The following is a 26,559-nucleotide window of genomic DNA, read 5'->3' as shown; positions in this document are numbered from 1 at the left end:
CAGCCAAAGGTCAAGGGGGCATGTCGGAGGCATAGCGAAGGTGGGACTTGGGTGTGCCTAACACTTGAACGTCCTTGACCCATAATCGAAAAAAACAAGGACGTCTCTGACGAACACTTGGACTTTTTCACCCGGGCGTGTTTTTTTAACGAATAAGGCACAAAAAAGGTGCCCGAAATGACCAGATGACCACCGGAGAGCATAGGGGATGACCTCCCCTTATTCCCCCAGTGGCCATTAACCCCCTCCCACCCTCAAAAAACATCTTTCAAAATATGTCATGCCAGCCTCAGATGTCATACTCAGGTCCATGACAGCGCATGCAGGTCCCTGGAGCAATTTTAGTGGGTACTGTAAGCACTAGCTAGAGGTACATATATCAGATATCAGAGAACAATACTCTGGACTCATGTCTAGGGGTGTACCTCTTATAGCCAGACTGAGGCCTAGATGCACAAAACTCTAACGACCCTTTAACGACAAAATTTGCCACCGTTGCATGCATTATAGGCCTTTTTCTGAAGCCACATTGAGCCTGCAAATAGGTGGGAAAATGTGGGGAACAAATGCAATAAATAATAATAATAACGAAAACGGAATGTAAACCAGAAACTACCATTGAAATGTGGACAATTCGCAGTGCACTAACCATACCGACGATTCTAACGAATCATTTAACGTGAGAAATTTAGCGAGATCTCAGACCTGTCGCTCAGGCCTGAGCTTTCATCTCCCTGCTCCCTCCTGCACCTTAAAAATGCAAGCTGGCAAGTAAAAAAAAAAAAAGTTATATAAAACACAAACCGGTAGTTCCCCACTTCCCCCTGCACTAACCGAAACAAAAAAAAATCCAAATACTACTACTACTACTTATCATTTCTATAGCGCTACAAGGCATACGCAGCGCTGTACACCATACACAAAAAGACAGTCCCTGCTCAAAGAGCTTACAATCTAGATAAGACAGGTAGACAGGACAATAAGGGTAAGGGAATAAAGAGGTGAGGATACAAGGACAGGGCAAGTAAGTAGTGGGTAGGAGTCAAAAGCATTGGTAAAGAGGTGGCTTTATGTTTGGACTTGAAAACAGCCAAACACGGGGCTAGACGTACAGGCTCGGGTAGTCTATTCCAGGCATGAGGTGCAGCAAGATAAAAGGAACGGAGTCTGGAATTGACAGTAGAGGAGAAGCGGACAGATAAGAGAGATTTATCTACAGAACGGAGTACCCGAGGGGGGGCATAGGGAGAGACAAGCGTGGAGAGGTACTGGGGAGCGGCAGAGTGAATGCACTTATAGGTCAATAAGAGAAGTTTGAATTGAATGCGAAAATGGATAGGGAGCCAGTGAAGTGACTTAAGGAGAGGGCTAATGTGAGCATAGCGACTTTGGTGGAAAATGAGTCTTGTAGTACCCGCATAACTCCCGGCTCCTCCCTAACACTACCCTCTGTACCACCCCTGACCAATCCACTTTTTATGGGGCTGGTCAGAGGCGATATTCAGCATCACTGCCCGCTTTAGTGCTGCTGAATATCGGGGGTTAGATGGTGGTAAGCAATTTAAGTGGGAGGCCAGTGAGATGTAGATCGGGAGGGGGTAAAGGCGCTCATCAGGAGCGTCCTGTATGGGCGCCCTTGCCCCCCCCCCCCCGACATCGCCACTGTTCCCCGCTTCAGCCGGTTTTAATAAAAACAAATCTCCACATTTTCTCATCCCCGGTCCCCCTCCCTTCCTGTGTTTCCTGTCCCTTGCTCCAGGGCTCGACCTCCCGCCATCCTCCGCCTCCGCCCCCGTGCCCCGCCCCCCTGGGATTGTCGCCGCCGCTCCCACCCTCCACCGGACCCCCCCCCCTCCGCATTACCGTCCCGCGCAGCGCCTGTCACCTGTATGTGGAGGCGCTGCACAGGATAAAACATCTGATCGACAATTGCTTCTCCCTTCTCCGACGTCAGTCTGTTGTTCCTGTGCCCGCCCTCCATTGACGTAAGTTACCTATGTAGATAACTGACGTAGGTAACTTACGTCAATGGAGGGTGGGCTCAGGAACAACAGACTGACGTCGAAGGAGGGAGAAGCAATTCGCGATCAGATGTTTTATCCCGTGCAGCACCTCCGCATACAGGTGAGAGGCGCTGCACAGGACGGTAATGCGGAGGGGGGGTCCGGTGGAGGGTGGGAGCGGCGGCGACGATCCCAGGGGGACGGGGCAGAGGCGGAGGCAGAGGATAGCGGGAGGTGGAGCCCTAGAGCAAAGGACAGGAGACACAGGAAGGGAGGGGGAGCGGGGATGAGAAAATGTGGAGATTTGTTTTTATTAAAACCGGCTGAAGCGGGGAACAGCGGCGATCTCAGGAGGGTGGGCAAGGGCGCCCATACAGGACGCTCCTGACGAGCGCCTTTGCCCCCTCCCAATCTATTTGGATTTTTTTTTTGTTTTGGTTAGTGCAGGGGGAAGTGGGGAGCCACGTGTTTGTGTTGTGGGTTTTTTTTGGACGTTTGTGGCATGCGCAGAGCAGCTAGCATAACGCTTGGCTGCTCTGCGCATGATTTAGGGGCCCATTGCCGACCGGGGTTACGATTGATTGATACATTGTACTTCTCGATACCGCAACGAACATGTTTGACCTGTTTTTTTGGTGCATGCTTCGGTTTTTCAAAATCGTTAAGGAGTTTAACGATTTAGATTTTTTTACGTTTGTTTGATGCATCTGGGCCTGAGAGACAACTAGCTGTGCTGGAAAAAGGGCCAAAGCCACCGGTGGAATATATTATGTTTATTGATTAAAAAAAAAAAAAAATATATATATATATATATATATATAAATAGTTCTGTAGCAAAGTGCCAAGCAAAATAGAAAAATAACTTGCTATACAATTAGATTATCACCAAAATAGATTACCATCTGATTATCCTAATGTACTAACTAAAAAGGGTGATTACACCACTCAGTACAATCCTGAAATCCTAATAATTCTTACAAGAACTTCTTACATGTTTAATACAAAACACAGTGATCAGCTGAATACACACAGACCAGAAGTCCTGACCTAAACCTATCTGTCTCAGACAAACTAAGGACTTATTATCCCCGACAATAGGTAGTAAATCCTGTTATCTCACCCTGCCATCTGTGTGAGACTCCCAATGGTAGAGAAGCGGATTTTTCCTCTGACTCGAGCTGAAGATTTCAGCGAGTCTCCCAGTCCAGGAGTAAGGTCCAAGAGTTGAATTCTGGATACAAATGGTACAGTCTTAGATAAGGCCTGATGTTAGCTGAGCCAACCTTGTGAGTTTGTTACAAGGCACGCAGTTCACTGGTGTTAGGAAAATCAGTCTCTTGTTCTTTAGAGCTTTCTATCCACCTGCAAATTGTCTGGTGTTCTTCCTTCTCTGGTGTTCTCTTGTTCTCCAGTTCCTTCCTAACTGACCTTTCTTCAGTCCAAACCTTTGGTATCCAAGCATCAGATGATACCTGTGGACCAATCACATACAATGACATGATGTCCAGCCCGATTCATAGTCATGAAGAAGCCTTTGTTATAGCTATGAAGTGGTTAGCAATGGCATGCAAACTCCCTGTCTGATTCCATTCTTTTGGAGCCATGGGTGTTTTTCTCCTTCAAGCTTCCCAGGGAGATAACGGGGGCCAGTTTGCAACAAAGAATATGTCCTTGGATGAAATCATCTTGCAAGGCGCAGCAGTAATTTTCCTTTGCAAGAAAGCTGGATTCTGTTAGTAACAGATGTATTCAGGTCACAGGTTGTAGAATTCATATTGTTGGTTCAGGCTTGTATAGGCCAAGACCAGCAAAGGTGAGATCTCAGGTAAATACCCCTACAGTATTGCAGTGCACTTCAGACAGGCGGACCCAGGCCCATACCATACCTACCTGTTACATTTGTGGAGGAAACAGCGAGCTCTCCAAAACCCACCACAAACCCACTGTACCCATATATAGGTGCTCCCTTCACCCGTAAGGGCTATGGTAGTGGTGTACAGTTGAGGGTAGTGGGTTATGGGGGCTCAGCACACAAGGTAAGGGAGCTGTGTTCCTGGGAGCAATTTATGAATCCACTGTCCCCTAAGGTGCCCGGCTGGTGTCTTGGTATGTCAGGGGGACCAGTGCACTACAAATGCTGGCTCCTCCCATGACCAAATGGCTTGCATTTGGCCGTTTTTGACATGGACGTCTTTGGTTTCGAAAATCGCTGAAAGTCAGAAACATCCATGTCTAGGAACGACCAATTCAAGGGATGTCCAAATTTAAGGATTTGGATGTCTCTGACGGTATTTTCAAAACGAAAGATGGACATCCATCTTGTTTCAAAAATACGGGTTTCCCGGTCCCTGGATTTTGCCATTTTGCAAGGACGTCCAAAATGCAACTTGGACGTCCCTTTTGAAAATGCTCCTCTGAGTGTTACAAGTCCTGAGAAGATTATTGGCAGTGAGTAAAATCTCTTGTTTTCTTTGTTGTTTGTATCTTGAATCATACATGAAAAAGACGATACCAAGACAATACTATTTTCCCTCTAAAAGCCAATTTAAGTTTGAACGGAAAAGAGCCAAAACCAACTGTGCTGTTTTATGATGCACGCCCAAATTGTGTATTATCATTATTTGGAATTCCATTATGCCCATGAGTACTATGACTCACAATGATCAGATACCTTAAGGATTCGTCATTATATTGTAAATGATTTTTCTTTTCAGTTTTTGTTGAGAGCGTGTGGCGCTACCAGCAGTGCCTCCCACCTTTTTTAGATGTACAACAATAGTAAGTAAAGTTTTGTACTTCACAATGTCTGTTAGTTATAATCTTTCATTATTACCTACACTATATATCAGATTATTCAAGATATTTTAACAATTAGTACGCATATTTTTGTTCCGTTTTTGAAGCAAGTGACGTCACTTATTGCATAGTTCTCTGATTATGCGGTTCCATTCTGCATTACTATAGTCTCTGCCAGCTGGTATACGTGGATCCTGTTTTGTCCTATTCTTATGTACTGTTGTATGTAAAGCATTCTTTCTTTCTTGCCCTTCTACTCTACTATTCTCGTTTGTATCTGATGCCACCTGGAGTTCTCTCTCTCTCTCTCCGGATTATGTAAGCCACATTGAGCCTGCATGTTTGTGGGGATAATGTGGGGTATAAATACAGTAATAAATAAATAAATAAATTAACTCTTGTGCATAGAAGGTATATCCATTTCGGTGCCCACAATACAACTATACTGTATTGTATACCATACTGCACACTATATTGTACACTTTTATTATATATTTTTTGACCGTTTGTTAAATAGAGAAGCTGGCACAAAGATAATTAAGAGTGCTTTATGTCTATGGTATTTTTTGTTTATGGAACTTTTTCCATTCCTTTTTTTCTCTTTCTCTCTTCTTACGGTGGTAAAAAGCAGATATATTTTTGTCTTAAATAATGTGTTTCAAAGTTGGGATTATACTTGGTATTTTTATTTGCAGAAAGAATTTGAGACATTCGATTACAGCAAGTGATACTGGCAGACTTATTTATACGACATAGGAAGGTACATATTTAGCATTGTGCTTCTGGGTGCATTTATCCATTTTCATTTTTAATTACATATATCATTTCTTTACATATTATATTTTTATTATTAGATTGGATTAGCATTGAGGTATTACATAGTACATTCCTCATTCATCTACAAGCTTTTATAATATGTTATTTAAATGTACAATGTTCTTATTCTTTTAGTTCATGGATCATCATTTTGCTACTAATTTGGTGTATAATGATAAAATTATGATCCCGATGTGGGTTTTGCTCGATTGCACATTTTAGTTAGTTTTTTCTAAGTCAATTTACTTTTAAGTTTTAACAATGTCATGATATTTATGTGTATATTGTTTTCATTCATTGTTGACATTTCAGTATTTTCATTTATTATTGTAACTTTAATGTGCTTGTGTATAGACTCCTGAGGCAGGCCATTAGGCCGAAATACGGCCATGTCAAGTTGACTTATTCTTGCTGACCAATAAATCTTCCAGACCAGATAGCATCATCGTCTTATTGTGTCACCTTTGCTGTCTCCAGAGTGTGATTATCTCTGCGAGGTTTTTGTTCTTCTGTTATTCATTCTAAAAACAGGTCTAGCTCAAAATGTCTTAGTTTTAGTTCTGGATGGTTTTGTTTTGTTCCATTATGGCTAAAGACGTCTAAGTCTTAGGAACACCCATATCCCACAATTAACAAACACCCTTTTGAGATTTGGATGCACTGCAGATGAACAACATAGATAAATGTCTGATAAATAGGTTTCAAAAATACCGATGTGGACATTTTTCTGAGAAAAATGTCCAAATGCTGCTTTAAGTCACTCTTTAGACATTTTTCTCTTTCAAAAATGAGCCCCTTTGTTGCTTTGCTGAATAATCCACATTTAGCTGTTAATTTACTGTTATTATCTCTAGTGTACCTAGGGCATGGCGGGGGGGGGGGGGGGGTGATCTGGCAGCAAGGGGGTGTGCGAGCAGGTGCGTGGTTGTCGGCTCTGCCGGTCCCCTGCCCCTGAACAGGAAGTTGACATCAGAGGGGGCAGAGGACCGGCAGAGCTGACAGCCGCATGCCTGCTCCATGCATACCCTTGCTTGGAGGAGGGAGTGTGTGAACTGCCCAGGGGGTGCATTCTGCTGGTGGCGGGGGTGTGTGCTCCACCCTGGGTGCATAGCATGCGATCATTACTGCTTGAGCCTTACTGTCACCTATTTACTTGGCGGTAAGGGTTCATGTGCTAACCTGGCGATAATCAGGCAGCAAGTGGCGATGGATGTGTGCTGTGCTATTACAGCCGGGCACATACACTCCCCACTGAGTACCAACCAATCTTCTCACGTGGCAGGTTACAAAAGGCACTACACCTCTGTTGCATCAATTCAAATACTCAGAAATGGTTTCCAAGGAAGTAGGGAGAGGAGTTGATGCTATATGTGGAGGAGTAGCCTAATGATTAAAGCAGTGACCTAAGTACTAAAGATCTCTAGTTCAAATTCTATTCTGGCTCTTTGTGACTTTATAAATCTAAAACATTTTTGACTCTAGAGAGAGAGTGAAAGGGCACTGGGTTTACGCAGTGTAAGCCCGCAGGGGTGCTCCGGTGTGCAGTGGCCCTCTAGTGGCTCCTGCCCAGCCTCACCAGCCCTTTGCTTCAGGGAACCACCTTGAAACCAGACTTCTCTGTGTCTCCGTTGACTCGGGCCTCTATGTTTGGTCCTCCCCTTTCCTTCAGGGTGACCTCTGCATTAACTTTCAGTCCTGGCCCGGCCTCCCCGCTGTATCTCCTGGTGACCGACCCACCTTACCAGTTCTTCTGGTGGGTCCCCTGGTCACCCTCCTCTGGAAGATAGCGCGGATCCCTTTGCTCACAGAAATATGCAAATTAAGCTGATCATATGTAAATTCAGTTTATTAGAGCTAGGTTACAGTCTTTTGGGAACCTGGCTTTCCAACTCTTATTCTTTGACTGCGATTCACCCCCCTGAGACCATTTACTGGGGGACATCTGGGTCTCAGGGTATAACAGCCTCCTCCCCTGGATAGGACCTTCTTTATTCACATTAAACTTACGGTCCTATCCTCCACCCAACGGCTGTTTGTTCTTTTTAAACTCTTCACAGTTCCAACATCAGTATTTCGGGGACTACTAACCCCAGGCATTGCAGCCTGCTTTACCTTGCCCGTACTTGGGACACACAGTCCTTTGAACACACAGTTCAGGCTTCCGGTCTCCAGGCTCCCATCTCCTCTCCCTCGGGCAAAACTCCCTCCTCTGCTGAGAGGAAGCTATTTATGAGGTGTCCAATAAACCTCCCCACCCCTTGAAACCTCGCCCCTCTGGTTCCAGAAAGATCTGGCCTAGAAGACTCCTCTCACTCCCCCAGCTATCTCTCTGGAGCTCCGTCTACTGGACAGAATGGGCATTTTCCCGGTTTTCAATGGGAGAGCGCCCTCTGGCTGCCTCCTCATGTAAGGGCAGACACTGTGGTTCTCACAGCAGGTAACAGCCTGCACTGACATAACAACTTTAATAAGGCTCTTATCATAGGTTCAGTCAAATGAAGTGCAAAACCCACAGTGATAATCAACTCTTCCCAAACAAAAAAAAAGAGGAGAGAGAAACACACACTGTGGAAAAAAGCTGCTTCGACGATTCTAAAAAGTAAACGTATCAAAACAGGGTCCTTTTTACTCAATCTACAAAATTGCCAAAAATACATATATACTCAGTTCCAAGGATAAAAGGGTATGCCCAACGCTTAAACTTATCTGACGGGAAATCTTCCAAATGTCCAAGTAACTCATCCAATCCATCAAGTAACTCATCAATCTGCCACTTGTAAATCCTATACCCCGACAAGGGCCCCTTTGTTTCGAATCCTGCTTCAGGAGGAGGAACTCTAATATTGAACAGGAATTTTACAAAATGGCACCTGGTCTTATAAGAAGCCGGTTTTACAACATCCAATCAAAGGGGAGAGGGAAGTAATCAGGCTCCAATAATAAAGCCCTTCATGTGGCTCTTGACTTTTAGAATGTTGTGTCTGTAGCATTGGCCCCCGATTGTTAAAGAGATCCCTTTTCTAAGCTGACTTTATTGACTACTACATTTCTTTGAAGGGGTGAACAAACATGGGGATAAAGGTGAGCCTGTTGATATTAGATTTTCTGAAGGCGTTGACAAAGTAAGTCATGAAAGACTCCAGAGGAAATTGGAGAGTCATGGGATAGGAGGTAGTGTTCTATTGTGAATTAAAAACTGGTTAAAAGACAGAAAACAGAGTAGGGTTAAATGGGCAGTATTCACAATGGAGAAGGGTAGTTAGTGGGGTTCTCCAGGGGTCTGTGCTGGGACCGCTGCTTTTTGACATATTTATAAATGACCTAGAGATGGGAGTAACTAGTGAGGTAATTAAATTTGCTGATGACACAAAGTTATTCAAAGTCGTTAAATCGCGGGAGGATTGTGAAAATTTACAAGAGGACCTTACGAGACTGGGAGTCTAAATGGCTGATGACGTTTAATGTGAGCAAGTGCAAAGTGATGCATGTGGGAAAGAGGAAGCCGAATTATAGCTACGTCATGCAAGGTTCCACGTTAGGAGTCAAAGACTAAGAAAGGGATCTAGGTGTCGTCGTTGATGATACGTTGAAACCTTCTGCTCAGTGTGTTGCTGCAGCTAAGAAAGCAAATAGAATGTTAGGTATTATTAGGAAAGGAATGGAAAACAAAAATGAGGATGTTATAATGCCTTTGTATCGCTCCATGGTGCGACCGCACCTCGAATATTGTGTTCAATTCTGGTCGCCGCATCTCAAAAAAGATATAGTGGAATTAGAAAAGGTGCAGAGAAGGGTGACAAAAATGATAAAGGGGATGGGACAACTTCCCTATGAGGAAAGGCTAAAGCAGCTAGGGCTCTTCAGCTTGGAGAAAAGGTGGCTGAGGGGAGATATGATAGAGGTCTATAAAATAATGAGTGGAATGGAATGGGTAGATGTGAAGTGTCTGTTCACGCTTTCGAAAAATACTAGGACTAGGGGGCATGCGATGAAGCTACAATGTAGTAAATTTAAAACAAATCGGAGAAAGTTTTTCTTCACTCAACGTGTAATTAAACTCTGGAATTCGTTGCCAGAGAATGTGGTAAAGGTGGTTAGCTTAGCGGAGTTATAAAAAGGTTTGGACGGCTTCCTAAAGGAAAAGTCCATAGACCGTTATTAAATGGACTTGGGGAAAATCCACTATTTCTGGGATAAGCAGTATAAAATGTTTTGTACTTTTTTGGGATCTTGCCAGGTATTTGTGATCTGGATTGGCCACTGTTGGTAACAGGATGCTGGGCTTGATGGACCTTTGGTTTTTCCCAGTATGGCAATACTTATGTACCTATGTTGCTATCTGTATGATTGCTTTGTTCTGTTTGTTTCTTTCCTATGTGAACATTGTAGTTCCTTTTATTTGTTGTGTTTTATTGTTTTTTTATTATTGTACACCGCTGTGGTCTTTCTGTGGTAGAAAGCCTAGTGGTATAGCAGATTTAATAAACTGTACCTGCTTATTAAAGTGGATTTTAGAAAGGACATGTAAACTGGAGTTGAGATGTCTAGGTTGAGATATTTGAAATTCCACTAGTATTTTAGAACAGGATCTGCTGATGTAGAGTCTGTTCTGAAATACATTGAGAAATGGATGTTTATGAGCTGGTTACATGTGGTGGGGGCATCCATTTTAAAACAATAAAAGTTTACAAAATCAAAGGGATTAATATTGCCATTTTAGAAGCATATAAGAGTATTTATCTTAAAGCTGTCAAAAAGTGCAATATCCCTTTCAAGTTTCACTTTCAGGCGGTAAAACACTGTGGCTGCTGTGTTAGTCAATTTTAAAGATAATAAATAGAAATAAAACATAAAAGGGAAGATAAGGTGATAGAGTTTAAGCTTTCAAAGACAGAACCTTCTTCTTCAGATTGGGTCTTTCAGGGGGGAACATAAACCACCGAGGGGCCCTCTTACAAAGTGGTAGAAACCCAGCGTGGACTTACGGCATGCTATCGTGGAACTACTGCTGGCCCAATGCGACTACCAGTGGTAGTTCTGGCTCGAGTGCACCATTTCTGGTGAACCAGAAATTATGTATTAATTTAATAGCGCATTGCTGACCTGGCAGTAATTGGGCATCATCCAGTGCTGCCCAATTACTGCCGGGTTACCATGGGAGCCCTTACCACCATCTCAATGGGTGGCAGTAAGTACTCTCCCTGCATGGCCATGTGGTAAAAGTACTCTTTTTTTTTTTTTAGGGGCTTTTTACCCGCTGCGGTAAAAAGGGCCCTGGTGCACAGGAAAAACAGCCCCCACTGCTACCGCAGGGCCCTTTTTCCCGTAGCTTAGTAAAAGGACCCCTGAGAGATTAAGAACCCTCCCCTAATGCCTCAATGGAGTGCTGCTTAAAATAAGCACTTTTTTGAAACCTAGATGTCTGGGATAGCAGGTGTGCATGCCCCTTCTGAAATGGAAAACACATGTTTATTTTTTAGCCCCACCCTAGTCCTGGCCAAAATACATCCTGACATGCCGTCTTGCCATATGCATGTTTTTGAGTTTTAGATGAGTATATCCTGGCTTTCTAAAATCAGGACTTAGGTGTGTATGCAATATCTATATAAATAAAATCCCCCCTCAGAGTTCTGAAGCTCACTCCATCTGTGGCAGTGAAGCCCTGAACTCCTGTCCTCCTGGTAGGCTAGGCTACTATTGGGACTACTCACCCTCAGTACTCAGCCACGCCCATCTGCTCCCTATAAAACGCACCCTCAACGTTCTATTGGCTTCTCACGTCACTGAAGCCAAGGTTCGTATGTTCGAAGCTCTGAAGCCTCGAAAAACACAGTCTCTGGGCTCCGCCCTCGCGTCAAACGTTATGACGTTGAGGGCGGAGGCGGAGCAATTCACCGCCCTCGCGTCAAACGTTATGACGTTGAGGGCGGAGGCGGAGCAATTCACCAACATCGACGACGGGTGGGGGGGGGGGGGGCCACAGCAAAAACAACTCATACAACGCACCTCCGTTCAGAACCATCTCAGACTGCCAGGTCCCTGCAGCTGCTCAGCCTCTCTCCTTACATCACTGCCCCTGGAGAAAACCCCGGAGAAGCACAGCCAACGACGTCAAAGGGGAGAGGAGGAGCACCTGCACAGACGACCAATGTGAGATGACTAAAATAAGTTCCCTAACACTCAAAATAAACTAGCGCTTGCATGCTGATGCAGCAAAGGTGTCAAAGGTATGTCCTCAAGAACAAGACGCTGAGACCGCCTGTCAGCCTGATCTCCTTTTCATGAAACTCAGGATTTCTACGAAAAGGTGAAAATGCAGTCTGAACACTGACAACATCGCAAAACAATACACTTAATTCATCTCGAGGGCACCATACGTCTTTCTTTTTACTGTTAGCAACTGCACGAAAATGTCCTCACACGATCATTAATCTGCCTTCTGGCACGAGCCACCAATTAAAAAAAAACACTAAACAGTAGCTATGATCGGGCTAGGAGAGAGGCAAGTCTTTTTCATTGTTGTTGCTGCTGCTTTTCAACACTCAAGCGACGCAGACAGGCTGTCCCGAGACCACAGATACGATCAACAGCAGCACACATCACAGAAGGCAGGTCAGAGAAGTTTCTCACAAGGAGTTGATGCCTGGCTGCACCTCAGTAACATCACATGTGGCACACAGAACAAGGAGAGTGGCAGACTCCCTCAAATACAACCCCCCCTCCCACAGCTGCCTCTCACTGCATCTCTAACATCCAAACTAACCTCTCTCTCACTCTCTCTAGAACACACACACACAAGGGTCAGGGAGGAGATGAGAGGGGAGGAAAAAAAACCATCAGTACACACTCCCTTTCACTATCTCACTATCTCCCTCTCTCTTAACTGCCTATAACTGAGAAATGGCTCAAATGGGTGTGTTCTGCTATGGAACATTTTGCTGCTGTCTTCCCATTTTGAACCCTAGCCTTGCACACTCTCTTTCACAGACACACATACATATACACACTCTCACTCTCTCACTTAAATCACTCTCACAGTCTCTCTTTCACACAGACACACACACACACTTTCACTGTCTCTCTCTTCAACACACTCACTCTCACACACACATACACTTTCTCTGACTCTCTCTCTCTCTCTCTCTCTCTCACACACACACACACACACACACACACACACATATACACATTCTCACTACACTTGAGAAATAAAAACAAAATAAACCGTTGTATTCAGACACACACACACAAGGGACACGGAGGTGATGAGAGGGGAGGAAAAAAAACACCACATGCACACTCTTTCTCACTCTCACTCTCAACTGCCTATAAGGAGCAACTGACACTCCACTGTCACAGGGACTACTACCATCTCTCTCTCTGTCACACACACACGGGACACGGAGGGGATGGAAGACAAAAAAAGAATCATTGGGTATGGAGGGGACGGCAGGGGAGATAAGGTAACAACTGGCTCAAATGGTTGTGCTCTGCTATGCAAACTTTTGCTGCTGTCTCTTCATTTTGACACTAGCCTCGCACATTCTCTTTCACACAGACACGCGCACACACACACACACACACACACATATACACACTCTCTCACACAGACACACACACACTTTCTCTGTCTCATACATACACAGACACAAATACATATACACACTCTCACTCTCTCTCTTAACTCACTCTCAGTCACACTTTCACACAGACACACACACACACACTTTCACTGTCTCTGTCTTCCACATACTCACTCTCACACACACACGGCTGGAGTGGGGGCAGGGGAGCGAAGAGAATCGCTGGGTGGCTACAGGGGGGAAAGGGGACAGAGGAGAATCGCTGGGTGCCTGGAAGGGGAGCAGGGGAGATAGAACAATCGCTGAGTGGCTGGAAAGGCGGGCAGGGGACACAGGAGACAGTCTCACTCTCTCTCTCTCACACACACACACACACACACACACACACACACACACACACACACTCACACATTCATTCTATCTCTCTCTCTCTCACACACACACACACACACAGTCACTGTCAAACACACTCTATCAAACATACACACTCCGAGGAAAACCTTGCTAGCGCCCGTTTCATTTCTGTCAGAAACGGGCTTTTTTTACTACTACACATCTAAATGCTGGGTTATGCATGTCTAAAATGTGACTAGGGCTTCTAAAATGACCACCATATTTCCAGTAGATCAACAAGCATTAGACAAAAGGTTTTTCCAAAAAGCATTCTTCCACTTTCTTCCTGAAGTAAAACAAATCCTGTACCTTCCAGAGTTCAGGACAATGTAGTTTGCCTGCTGTGTTAGTCCACTTTAAACGTTAATAAACAGAAAAAAAAGATGATACTATTTTATAAGATGAACTAAATACATTTTTTTACTACGTTTTGAAGGCTGGAACTTTCTTCCTCAGGTCAGAAAGTATGAGTAAAAAATAACAATATCGGAATGTATAAGTGAAACATAAATATATTAAGGGCCCTGTTTACTAAGCCGTGCTATAGGCGCACTAGTGCTTTTAGCGCATGCTAAAAATTAGCCTGCGTTAATGCTAGAGATACCCATAGGAATATATGGGTGTCTTCTAGCATTAGCATGCGCTAATTTTTAACACATGCTAAAAACACCAGCACATCTTAGTAAGCAGGGCCCTAAAGGCTTCTTTTACAAAGTTGCGCTACTGATTCCCGGTGCGGCAAATGAGAGGAAGCCCATTTAATTCCTATGGGCTTCCTCTCATTTGCCACTTGGGAATTGCTAGCATGGCTTTGTAAAAGAAGCCCTAAGTTTGGCCAATAAAATATGCATCATCTTCTTTTTTTTCTTTTCTTATGTTTTACTAGTAAAAAAGGCCCGTTTCTGACAAAAATGAAACGGGCGCTAGCAAGGTTGTCCTTGGAGTGTGTATGTTTGCGAGTGTGTGTGTGAGAGTGACTGTGCGAGAGAGAAAGAGACTGAATGTGCGAGTGTGTGAGAGAGAGAGAGTGAAAGTGGGTGTGCGAGTGTGTGAGAGAGAGAGAGTGTGTGGCAGGGTCCCTCTGTCCTCCCCTTGCTCCCAGGTTCAGAGTCCCTTCCCCCCCCCCTCCGAGGCTCAGGTTCCCCCCCTCCCTCCGAGGTAGAGGGCCCCCCTTCCCCCCCCAGGTTCAGGGCCGGGTCACCCTCCCTCCCAAGGTTGAGGGCCAGGCCGCCCTCCCTCTCTCCCTCCCCCCCAGTTTCTGGGTCCTCCCTCCCTTCCTTCCTTCCCCCCTCCCAGTTTGAGGGTCTCCCCTCCCAGTTTGAGGGTCTCCCTCTCTCCCTGGACACGCATCTTCCGATTTGAAGCTGAGGTGGTTCTTTGGGGGGGAGTTTTTGCACGTCGTCGTGAGTTCCTGTGAAGGAGAGAGCTGACACATGCGTTGAACCCAACCGCCATCTCCGCTGTTCAATGTGTTGCAGCCTTGATGTTCTGCTCCGCTGTTGGCGTTTCTTGTCGCGTGGGTTGTTGCCTTCATGTTGCAGCACCTTCTGCTCCTCTCTTCGCGTCTCGTCCTGGAAGTGCTGTTGTGGGCTGTGGCTTTTGCGGCGTTGGTTCTTGAATGATGTTGTGTTGAAGTTTCTGTGCGTGCGTCTGACGTCAGATGCACGTACAGGAACTTCAACTGTACATCATGGAGGAAGCAACGGTGCGAAGGCGAGAGCAGGAGTTCGGTTGACGGGGGTTGGGCTCCCCCGTCAGCAGAGGTAGTGCACAACGCCGGGGGAGGTTTTTCCGGCAAAAGGGTGGGGGGGTCGACAGGGTTGCGGAAGGGGGGTACAGGGTGCCGTAATGTGCAGGGCGGGGGTGTTAAAAACGTAGGCAACGGACAGTCAGGAAGTCGGTGACAGGGCCGTGAGGGGACAGGGGGGTATGGATGTTGGTCTGGTGGGGTGTTTGGTGTGTTGATGCAGCGAGGGGGGGTCTGTGTTTGGTGGCTCCGTGCCACTTGCTCCGGTGCAGTGACAGCTGATTCCAAAGCAAGGGGAGGAGTAGGGAAACAGCGTGTTTCCCTACTCCTCCCCTTGCTTTGGAATCAGCTATCACTGACGTCAGTGCGTTGTAGTCTGTGAAGGAGACCACCTGTACATTGTGAAGCTGACTGTGTGTGCGCAGGATGTCACCGCGTTTTGAAGCGAGGGCGGGGCACAGATACATGGTTATTAAAAATGGTTACAGAGCTTCGAACCTACGAACCCTGAAGCCACAAAGTCAGCCTTAGAACGTAGAGGTTGCTTTTTATGTACAGATGGGGCGTGGCTGAGGGCGGGCCTATGAGTGAGGTTGAGTGTCCCTGTTACCCTAGCCTACCAAGAGTACAGGAGTTCAGTGCTTTACTGCCACGGAGTGAGCTTCAGAACGTTCGAGGTGGGATTTATTTATATAGATATCTATTTATTAGCCTTTAAAGTTCAGGATGCAAGACATTCCAAATTATAGACTACACAAAAGATAATCCTCATTTACATGTTATCATTTTACAGGTCCAATTTATATAGTATCAGTATTTTCTCAGCGAGGGGGTCGTCTGTATCATCCACGATATAATACCCAACTCATCTATTATTTACTTAGACATTTCTTTAAACCATTTCAAATGGTATTCCTTGTATAAGATCTATCAGATACCTCTGTCACCACCATTCAGGCTAATGTGAGCCAGGCACTTTTATGGTGGGCAGATACTCCTCATTTGATCTTATTTTTCTCATTACAAATTCAATTCAAACTTTAATTTAAATTCTACTTAGCTTTAAAATTGTAGTGTCACTATATCTATATCTCTTCCTTCAATTTTATTACGGAGACAATCAGTCCGACGTGAACTCATGTTTCGCAATAATAGCTGTTTCAAGGTATGTCTCCTTATTTAAATTGGAATATATCACCGTGCTTTTTCCTCCAAAGCACGGTGATATATTCCAGTCTAAATAAGGAGACATACCTTGAAACAGCTATTATTGCGAAACATGAGTTCATGTCGGACTGTCTCCGTAATAAAATTGAAGGAAGAGATATAGATATAGTGACACTACAATTTTAAAGCTAAGTAGAATTTAAATTAAAGTTTGAATTGAATTTGTAATGAGAAAAATAAGATCAAATGAGGAGTATCTGCCCACCATAAAAGTGCCTGGCTCACATTAGCCTGAATGGTGGTGACAGAGGTATCTGATAGATCTTATACAAGGAATACCATTTGAAATGGTTTAAAGAAATGTCTAAGTAAATAATAGATGAGTTGGGTATTATATCGTGGATCATTTTACAGGTGGCATTCAGTGGTTAACTATATGCTGCTACTTCAACATTTAAAATGTGGAAAAATGTGTTCTTCCATAGGAAATGAAAATAAGAAACAATTATTATCAGGCAATAAGTTAATCATAAATTCAGTTTGTAAGCACAGTACTAGATATGGTAGTTATGGTAGTTTCTTAGTTATATGTACTTTATATCCTATGCTAATGTATTTGATGTAGTTCATTCATCACACCTTTCCTCCGGGTGATATCAGGTATTTCTGCTAGTAAAATAGTATCAGTGAATAATCTTTCATTTTTCTCTTGCAGGCAGAAGAAAACTGTGATAAAATATGGGGAGTAATAAGCTTCAGTGCAGTAAATCAGGATGGAAGATCAGTAACACCCATCACCAAACCATCTCAGACACAACAAGAAAAGCTCTTGCTTGGCATTTATACAACACATATCAATCCATCACTTGTGCAGTATGTTGAAGCTCATGGTACAGGGACACCAGTAGGAGATCCCGCAGAAGCAGCCAGCTTAAGCACTATTATTGCTAAAAAACGATCACCTGGATCATCCATTCTAAAGATTGGCTCAGTGAAAGGGAACATTGGCCATACAGAGTCAGCTGCTGGGGTGGCAGGCTTAATTAAAGTTCTTTTAATGATGCAGCATAGAGTAATTGTTCCATCCTTGCATTATTCAATAGACATCAGCAGTATAAATCCAGAAGAATTTTGTTTATCAATTCCAACAGCTCCAGAAGAATGGAAAGACCCTGGAAAACAGGCTAGAACTGCAGGTATCAATTGCTTTGGCTTTGGGGGGACAAACGCTCATGTTGTTGTCAGACAGCATAACCAAAGAAAATCTGTGCATTCAGTGAAAAGACCCCTTGAAATATTTGTACTCTCTGCAGCTTCCAGTAAGTCTCTCAAGCTGGCACTTGAAAACGCAGCTCAGCAGTTAAGCAAACTTGATTCAGTCACTCTGCAAGATCTGGCCTACACCTCTGCCTGCAGGAGAAGTCATACAAACTATAAATTCAGGAAGGCTTTTGTTACCTTTTCTCTAAAACAGTTACAGCAACAACTTGCTATAGCCTCTAATAATGAAATCATTCCAGAAAAGGCAAATCCTCAATTAGTGTTTGTATTCTGTGGAAATGGTGTCACTTATAAAGGTATGTGCAAAACATTGCTAAGAACTGAGCCAGTGTTCAGAGAAAAATGTAAAGAAATAGAAAACATGCTTCATGCGTACGCACCCATCAGTATAGTGGATTTAATAGAAAATGAATATGATGATTTTTCAAAGCCAGAAATTGCACAACAATTGCTCTTTGCCATTCAGGTTGCTTTAGTGTCTCTTTTGACTTATTGGGGCGTCAAGCCCGTTTCTATTATTGGTCATTCAGTAGGCGAAGTTGCTGCTGCACATTGTGCTGGTCGTCTTTCTCTTCAGGATGCCGTGAAAGTGATTTATTACAGGAGTACTTTGCAGTCAAAAGTTACAGGAGGAAAAATGTTGGTAGTTGGAAATGTCCCAGTACAAGAGGTATTGAAACTGCTTGACCCATATTCTGGAAAGGTGAGCATTGCTGCTTTTAACAGCCCTCAATCATGTACATTGTCTGGTGATGCTGATTTAATAGACAAGGCTCACCAACAATTAGTTCAGTTGTTCAGCAGCAGGAATGTATTTCTTCATCTTCTAGATGTTCCAGCAGCTTACCACAGCCATATGATGGATCCAATATTAAAGGAGATAGAAGAGAGTTTAAGTGATTTAGAAAGCCAGAAACCAGAAACGGAACTGGTTTCAACAGTGACTGGACGTATTGCTTCAGATCAGGATTTTACTGTAGCAAAATACTGGGCCAGGAACATTCGAGAGCCGGTCGCTTTTGAAAAGGCTTTACTAACAGCAGCCAAGGGAAGGGAGAACCTAATGCTTGTTGAAATAGGGCCCAGAAGAGCATTACAGAGAAACATAGTAGAAGTTCTAGGTGAGACAACTTCAGTTTTTCCAGCTGTGCAACCCAATAAAGAATACGAGACAATTTTTACACTTATAGGAAATCTTTTTTCACAGGGTTATAGTCTTGACATGCAACATTTCTATGAAGGGTATAAAACTATTCCAACGTCATATCCCACTTATCAGTTTGATCACAGAAAGACGGAGGAATATTCTGAAAATAATGCGACACAAAGCCACTCCATAGCAAATTCTAGCCATCCTCTACTTCAGAGTGTAAGCAAAGGTAACACAGAATTCAGCTACACTGTGTCAGAAGCACTAACACCCTATGTGTACGAACACAAGAATAACGACATTGTTATAGTTCCTGGTTCTTTGTATGTAGAGCTTGTCCTGGCATCTGTGATGAGTAGCTCAAAGCCCAAAATGCCCCTAAGTGCCCATCAAGTTAGCATCATATTTTCCAGTCCATGTGTCATCAGCCAAAATTCTCATGATCTCAAGGTACAACTGGAGTCAAATGGCACAGTGACCAATTTTAAAATACAGTCATCACATTCAGTTTATGCAACAGGTACTGTTAAGCAGAACGTTAATGATCTGCCTGAAGAGGACTCCATCTCTCTTGAAAATATATTTCAAAGGTGTAAAAAGCAGTTAGTAGTGGACAAAATTTACGAATCTCTCTCTGAAACTGGATTTCAGTATGGACAGGTGTACAAGCAGATGCATGATGTGTTTTTTGGTGAAGACTTAAGCGAAGCAGTAGCAAAAATAAAGGTAAACGAAGAGATCACAAAGGAACTTCACAACTACTATATTCACCCTGTTGTGTTAGATAATTTTCTACAAATGACAGTAGTTGTGGCTAATGTACATTTGAAAACTGGAGTTGGCTTCCCTTCTGCAATAGGCACTCTGGTAGTTTTTAGACCCTTGCAAAATGAAATGCTGATATATCTAAGAGCCTGCAAAATTACCCAGAATTACATACTAGTCTGTGGATGTTTTACAGATAAAGGTGGTTGGACCTTGGCAGAATTTAAAAATGTTAAAATTACAAAATTAGGGCATAACTCTAGTAAATTAAACAATTTGCTATTTGAAAGCAGATGGAAAGAAATGTCTCAGTTTCAGAAAACAAAAAACTCAGAAGAACCGCCAAAGGCCTTAGTGTTTGCTGACACTTTTGGAATAGCTGATCTCCTGAAGAAACATTTGCATAAAGAGTCAACTTACATTATGTACAAAAACTGGGAGACCGAGCTGCACAATGACAACTCGGGAATATCCATACTGCATAAAAAGAAAATACATTCAAGTGACTACAGAGAAGTTTTATTCATGTGGGGAATTCACAGATTTTGTGAAGAATTCCCAGATAATTTGGTTCAGTATCTATCCAAATGTTGCGATGCTTATCGGCAAATTATTCTCTCTCTGAAAGAACAGAACTACAAGGTTTCAATTAGAACAATCACATTCAGAACAACAGACAAAACAGTGGATCATATTAATCCTGGATTTGTTCTGCAAGGTATGACTAGATCCTGCTTAACTGAACTTAAAGGAATCCATGTTCAACTAATTGACATTAGTTCCTCAAATGTTCTGGATATTACATCCTTAGCAGAAGTTATTATCAACACTAAAGGAGACGATTATGCTGAAATTTGGATAGATGAGGGTAAAATTTACTTTGCTGAAATCACCCGTACAGTGTTTCCAGATATCTCAAACCATCATCTGAAAATGCCCCTGCAGAGTTCACAGAGTTTCATTTTGCAAACTGAAGACCCTTACAGAGTAGCAGAACTTTCTGCTGAATCAAATAAACCTTTGCTCACCAAACTTACAAATCACAGTGTGGAAATTCAGATTCATAAAATATGCAGCCACTCGGAAGATTACTTTCCTGTTACTATTTCTAGTGCTATCTTTGGTAACACATTATACTGGAACAGATATACAATAAAGAAGCATCAACTTCTGGCTCTTGATTTTAGTGGTACTGTTACAGCGACGGGCACAGAAGTTAGAAAAGTGAAAGTAGGTGACTGTGTTGTTTCATGCTATCCAGTCCTTGCAGCTTCAAAAGTCACCCTTCCAGAAATGGCTTGTTACAATACAAAGAAAGTTTCATTCCTTCGAAATGTACCCTGTGTCTCCTACTTTATGATAGCCTGGACGGTTTTACATCAGACACTACCAAAAGTGAAAGGCCACCCAAGTTTAGCTGTTATTACTCCTGAACCTGCATCAGTTATGTGCCAAGTGCTGACTCTTACAGCAGAGGAGATTGGTTGGCGAACAGTGGTTGGAACACCAGTTATGAATCAGTGGCAATATCTGAAGCAATGCAGTGCTCTCGTTTTTCTTCCTCCGCAGAGTGGTATACCAAAGGAAGAACTATCACGTCTTCTTCTAGTCAAAGACATAGTGATAGTATGTGACAATCAGAAATGTGACTATTTACGAAATCTAACTGGAAGTTGTCATGAACATGTCCAAGTTCATATGGTAAGTCTTCACAGCATTTTTCAGAAGGCAAATCTAACACAATCCCAAAAATTGTTCTATCAGTGGATAAAGTCAATGAGCAAGGAGATATTTTTAAACCTTTCCAGTTTCATTTTTCAACAGAATGGCAATGCTGAAGGAACCAGTTCCAAAGGATCATCCTATTTTACCTGCAAATCTATCCCAGTCATTGTGCTAAAAGATGATCTGTTGAATAACAAGATTTCAAACATTTTAATGCATGGTTTGGAAGGGAAACTCTTTAGACATGATGCAGCTTATATAGTTGCAGGTGGACTCACAGGCCTTGGATTTGAAACTGTAAAGTTTATTGCTCAGCATGGAGGTGGATCTATTGTGATTTTGTCAAGGAGGAATCCACCCAGAGAGAAACAAGAAGAAATTAAGATGCTTCAGAATCAGTGGGAAGGGACAAGGATAATCACTATTCAGTGCAATGTTGCTTTTCCTAATGAGGTTAAAAATGCTTTAAATTCCATAGCTAAGATGTTTTCAAAAATTCCAATCAAAGGTATTTTTCACAGTGCTGTTGTTTTACATGATGGGTTTCTTGAAACTCTGAGCCTGTCACACTTTGAGAAAGTCTTAAATCCAAAAATTGCTGGAGCAATAAATCTTCACTGTGCTACAAGGGATCAGGAACTTGATTATTTTGTATGCTATTCGTCTGTTTCTTCATTTATAGGGAATTCAGCACAAGCAAACTATGCAGCTGCTAATTCATTTCTGGACATGTTCTGTCACTACAGAAGAAACCGTGGGCTTTCTGGGCAATCCATCTGCTGGGGTGCCTTGAATTTGGGATTACTGTTGAACCGAAATCATCTTCAACACATTTTGGAGTCCAAAGGAATACTTACCCTGGATTTAACAGAAGTTAATGAATATCTTGAAAAAAGTTTAGTTCTGAACAATTCTCAACAAGTAGTAATGAAATTGGATTTTAAATCTTTATATGAGAAAGTTATTTCTGAAACTCCAGCACTAAATCAACGTTCCTCTGCAATTCTGCAGGAAGAGTTAAGCAAACTTGAGGATAAGTCAGAACTAGGAGTTCTGCAGACATTATCTGCAGTCAAGCCTGAGGAGTATATTATCAAAGTGATAAGTGAACTCAGCAATGTCAGTACCAGTGATATTACTTTAAGCACATCTCCGACGTTACTGGGATTAGATTCAATGTTAGCCATAACACTACAAAATCGTATCTCTCATGACAGAAAGGTAAATGTGCCACTTGTTAAAATACTTGATCCCAACACAACAATCTCATCCTTAGCGTTACTTTTGGAAGACAGCTATACTGAAAAAGTTAAACCTGAAAATAGTACATCCTTGGACGTAAAGATAGAAGAAAGTACTAGACTGTAGGTAAAATATCATGCAAGAGCCGAATACATGTTTTAATAGAGAAGTTCAGAAGTGCAAAGGCACCACCTACATCCACAATTGTTAATTCAGGTTTATTGGATCACATTCACAGTCTCAATCTGATTAACAGAAACACTGGAAACTACAGTGATTTTGTTATTTATAAGATCTGTCCTCTGAACAGGTAGCTTCATATCACGTTCTATCTTTTTACCAATAATCACTGGAAAATGTTTGTACATATCTGAATATATGTTGTTCTGTGTAAATCTGATTTCTCTTTTTAATAGATTTAGGGAAACTGTGAAGTAAACTTTAACATATATGGTAATACCCTACTGTCCTCAAAGATACTGGACTCTGTAGAAAGATGTGTGCACCCAACAGAGGGTGGCATTTGGGATAGGGGATGCCTGGGGACAGGGTCAGTGCAAAACTAGTAGGCACTCTAGGCAAATCTTCAGCATCCACCTTCCCCAATTATCTTTCATATCCCCAGACCCCTTTAGATCTTCATAATTATATTCAGTGAAAATGACTCAGGATCAACTCACTTTTAGGAAGTTGCTTAAGGCCAGCTTATTTGAGCAAGCCTACCCCAAAGATCCTGTCCACCCTCATTAATCTCAGGACGCCGCCAGTATGGACTGGCACTGCTATTATGGACTGACCCATTCATTTATCCTTACCTCTCTGCCCTACTTACCCCTTTCCATTTAATGTACCCTGTCTATTTTGTTGTTCCAATGTTGTAAGCCACATTGAGCCTGCCAGAGGTGGGAAATTGTGGGATATAAGCACTGTAAAATAAATAAATAATAAACCATGATTGCCCTAACATCACCCATTCCAGAATAATCCTGTCATAATACACTGATGGACATCACACTTACAAAAATTAAACTTTGTTTTGTATGCACTTCAGGATATTTCACAACAGAGATTTCAAAAGACAGTCAGATCAATGGTTCATCCAGTCCAGTATCCTGCTTCCAACAGTGGCCAATCCAGGTCACATGTACCTGGCAGAAACCCAATTAGTAGCAACATTCCGTGCTACCAATCCCGAGGCAAGCAGTGGCTTTCTCCCGCCCATCTCAATAACGTTAATGAATGGGCTACGGCGCATCTGCTGCACTGGAAATCGCTAGCACAGTTTAGTAAAAGAGGCCCTTAATGTACTGTAACTTATTGCAACTAATGCCTTAAGTCTATCAACACCAGCGATAGATTTTATGTTGTAATGAACAGCTCTGTTTTTTGAAGATTTTATTATATGAATTTTCATATGTCTGTCATTATTGCTTAGTATATTTTGTCAAAGTTTACCCCCGTTTACTAAGCTGCGCTAGCGGCTGGTGGTACACTAATGCTGACACAGCCCATCCAGTTTGAATGAGCGTGTCGGCTTAGTAAACAGGGGGGTTAATTTGTCAAAATATAAGACATAAGCCTGTATTATATTGATAAAATAGCTTTTGTTTTGTAAAACGTTTCTTTCGAGAACATTATACTTTGTTCCTGAAACAAATCTTTTAATATTCTCATATTTTATCCTTATCATTGGACATAGTACCCTTAAGTCTGTCAACTGCAGTGGCAGATTTCAAGTTGTAATAAATAATCCTGTTTTTTTTTAAGATTTAAGGGTATAGTTATCAGTATAGGCTACCATTAGGCCATGTTATTTTACTGTTAACCCCAGTTCTTAGTAACAAGGGGTTAAAAGGCATTACCAAGGGGCGTGCTCAGGTGCCCTGGGCTAGTTTTCGGATCAGCATGCACTTCCCATGTGCTTCAAAGTACATTTTATTTTTTAGCGCTAGGGGAAGAGTGTAGGTGTGCCCAGAGCAAATCGGTTAATGCAGCTAGATTAGCATGTACTAACCAATTAGCACATGAGTAGCACAGGAGCTCATACCACCTAGAAAATAGGTGTCAGTAAGTGGCTTCAGCGCGTGGGAAACCCTCATGCTAGTGATAGCGCTGGCCACTTTTTAGCACAAGTTAATAAAAAAAGCCTCTAAATATTATCGTTTAAAATGTGGTTTGTGGTAAACATATCTTAGTGGTAGCTCACATTGCTAACTATAGCCTTTTACTAAGCCACAGTAGCGTTTTTAGCTCATGGTAGAAGCTGACGGTAAACACCGAGTGGCCCATAGGAATGATTTCTACCACAAGCTAAAAATGTTACCGCAGCTTAGTAAAAGACCCCCTTTAAGAATTGTGATGTTCCTTTCGTTATTGATTAGTGTATTTTGTCAAAGTTTAATTTGTCAGAATGTAAGACATAAGCCTGTACTATACTGATAAAATAGTTTTGTAAAAAGTTTCTTTTAAGAACAGCCTACTTTGTTTTTATTTTATTGTTATCTGAAACAAATCTTTTAATAGTCTCATATTTTAATCCTTAACATAGTGTAATTTTATTTCCATATATGACTAATGTTTAACTGTGTAATTAATAAAAGTTAAATCATTTTATACCCACAGTACTGTAAACTTGTTCAGAAACGTTTTCTTTCATTGTGAGAAGAATGCAATGAGGGTGGCTAATGCAATATGGGGGCAATTCTATAACTGGGAACCTGCATTTCGGTGCCCCAAGTGTGCATGGTAGGAACTTATTCTAAAATGGATCCTAGGTGTCTAGATTCTGCTGTGGAATACACTTACCGACCGATATTCAAAGTGAGTTAACTTGCTGGGAATGGCTGCCGACCGGTTAACTTGCTTGTTCGCTGCTATCCAGTCATTTTTCAGCGGCCCTTATCCGCTTAGTGCCTCTGAAAATACTGGTTTATGCTAACTTCAAGCCAGCTATGTCGGGGGTATTCTGGGGGTGGAGTCCGGTTACATCCCGATATTCAAATGTAACCGGCCTGGTTTAGTGGATAAATAAGACCACATAAATAACTATCCTATCTTTATACGCTAACCCATGGCCGGTTAAGTCTGAATATTAGCTTAACAGGTCATTGGCCAGCTGGCTTGAAAAAAAAAAAAAAAAACGGATATTCAAATTGAAGCCCAGACAGGGCCAGTATAGAATATCTGGTTTTAGTGCTGGTGGCAGACAAAAACATGCCATGCACTGCCTGCTGAATATCAGGGGATTAACATTTAGACACATGTACTTATGCCATCCATAGCGCTGGTATAAGTGTACATTTCTAAATGCAGCAGCTACCCAAGTAACTTCCAGTATTCTGAAAGTAATGTGTGTAAGTGGGAGCTCTACTTATATATCACTCATGCTCTGCTCTGTGTATGTCCCCCTTGCACATATGTTCTATGTAGCATTGGTGTCTCCGCAGCATTTCTTAGCTCCTTCGTTTCATTTCCTTCTCTTTTACTTTCCCCTATCTAAGTTGGAATTCCTTCCTTGCTTCCTTGTTCATTTTTAATGATTGTGCACCACTTGGCTTTGTTAGAGGCGGTGTATTACATTTTAATAAACTAAGTTAAGCAGGTATTTGCAGAATAGCACTTGGGTACCATTCTAGCATTTATGCACACAGGTATGCACATACACTTGTAAATATTAGTATTCTAAACATTTATCCATGCATCATACCATACAGAGCTGTGCAAAAGTCTGAAATAAACAGCTCTTAATGCTGTTTTGAAGCTTCAGTATGCAATTTTTCACATAACTGTGGATGTTATGGTGGAACATTATCAGTGCCATTTTATATAAGCTGAAGAAGCAGAAATTGAATCATACAGGTCAGTACACCTCAAGTTCCACCGGTATTTTAG

General features: G+C 42.4%; 1 protein-coding gene across 1 annotated transcript in view; it reads left to right on the top strand.

Annotated features, from left to right (window-relative positions):
- The window catches only part of LOC115467602 (highly reducing polyketide synthase SAT13-like), a 106,970-nt gene extending 81,782 nt beyond the window's left edge, over positions 1-25,188 (top strand). Inside the window, exon 7 of the mRNA XM_030199277.1 lies at positions 17,221-25,188. Coding sequence (XP_030055137.1) covers positions 17,221-22,794 — 5,574 coding nt within the window. The 3' untranslated portion in view covers positions 22,795-25,188. The remainder of the gene's footprint in view (positions 1-17,220) is intronic.
- Positions 25,189-26,559: the final 1,371 nt, after the last annotated feature.

The sequence above is a fragment of the Microcaecilia unicolor genome, chromosome 1 (assembly GCF_901765095.1).
Source record: "Microcaecilia unicolor chromosome 1, aMicUni1.1, whole genome shotgun sequence".
NCBI lineage: Eukaryota > Metazoa > Chordata > Amphibia > Gymnophiona > Siphonopidae > Microcaecilia > Microcaecilia unicolor.
Note: the sequence above shows the minus strand (reverse complement) of the source record. Positions and strands in the feature narration are given on the sequence as shown.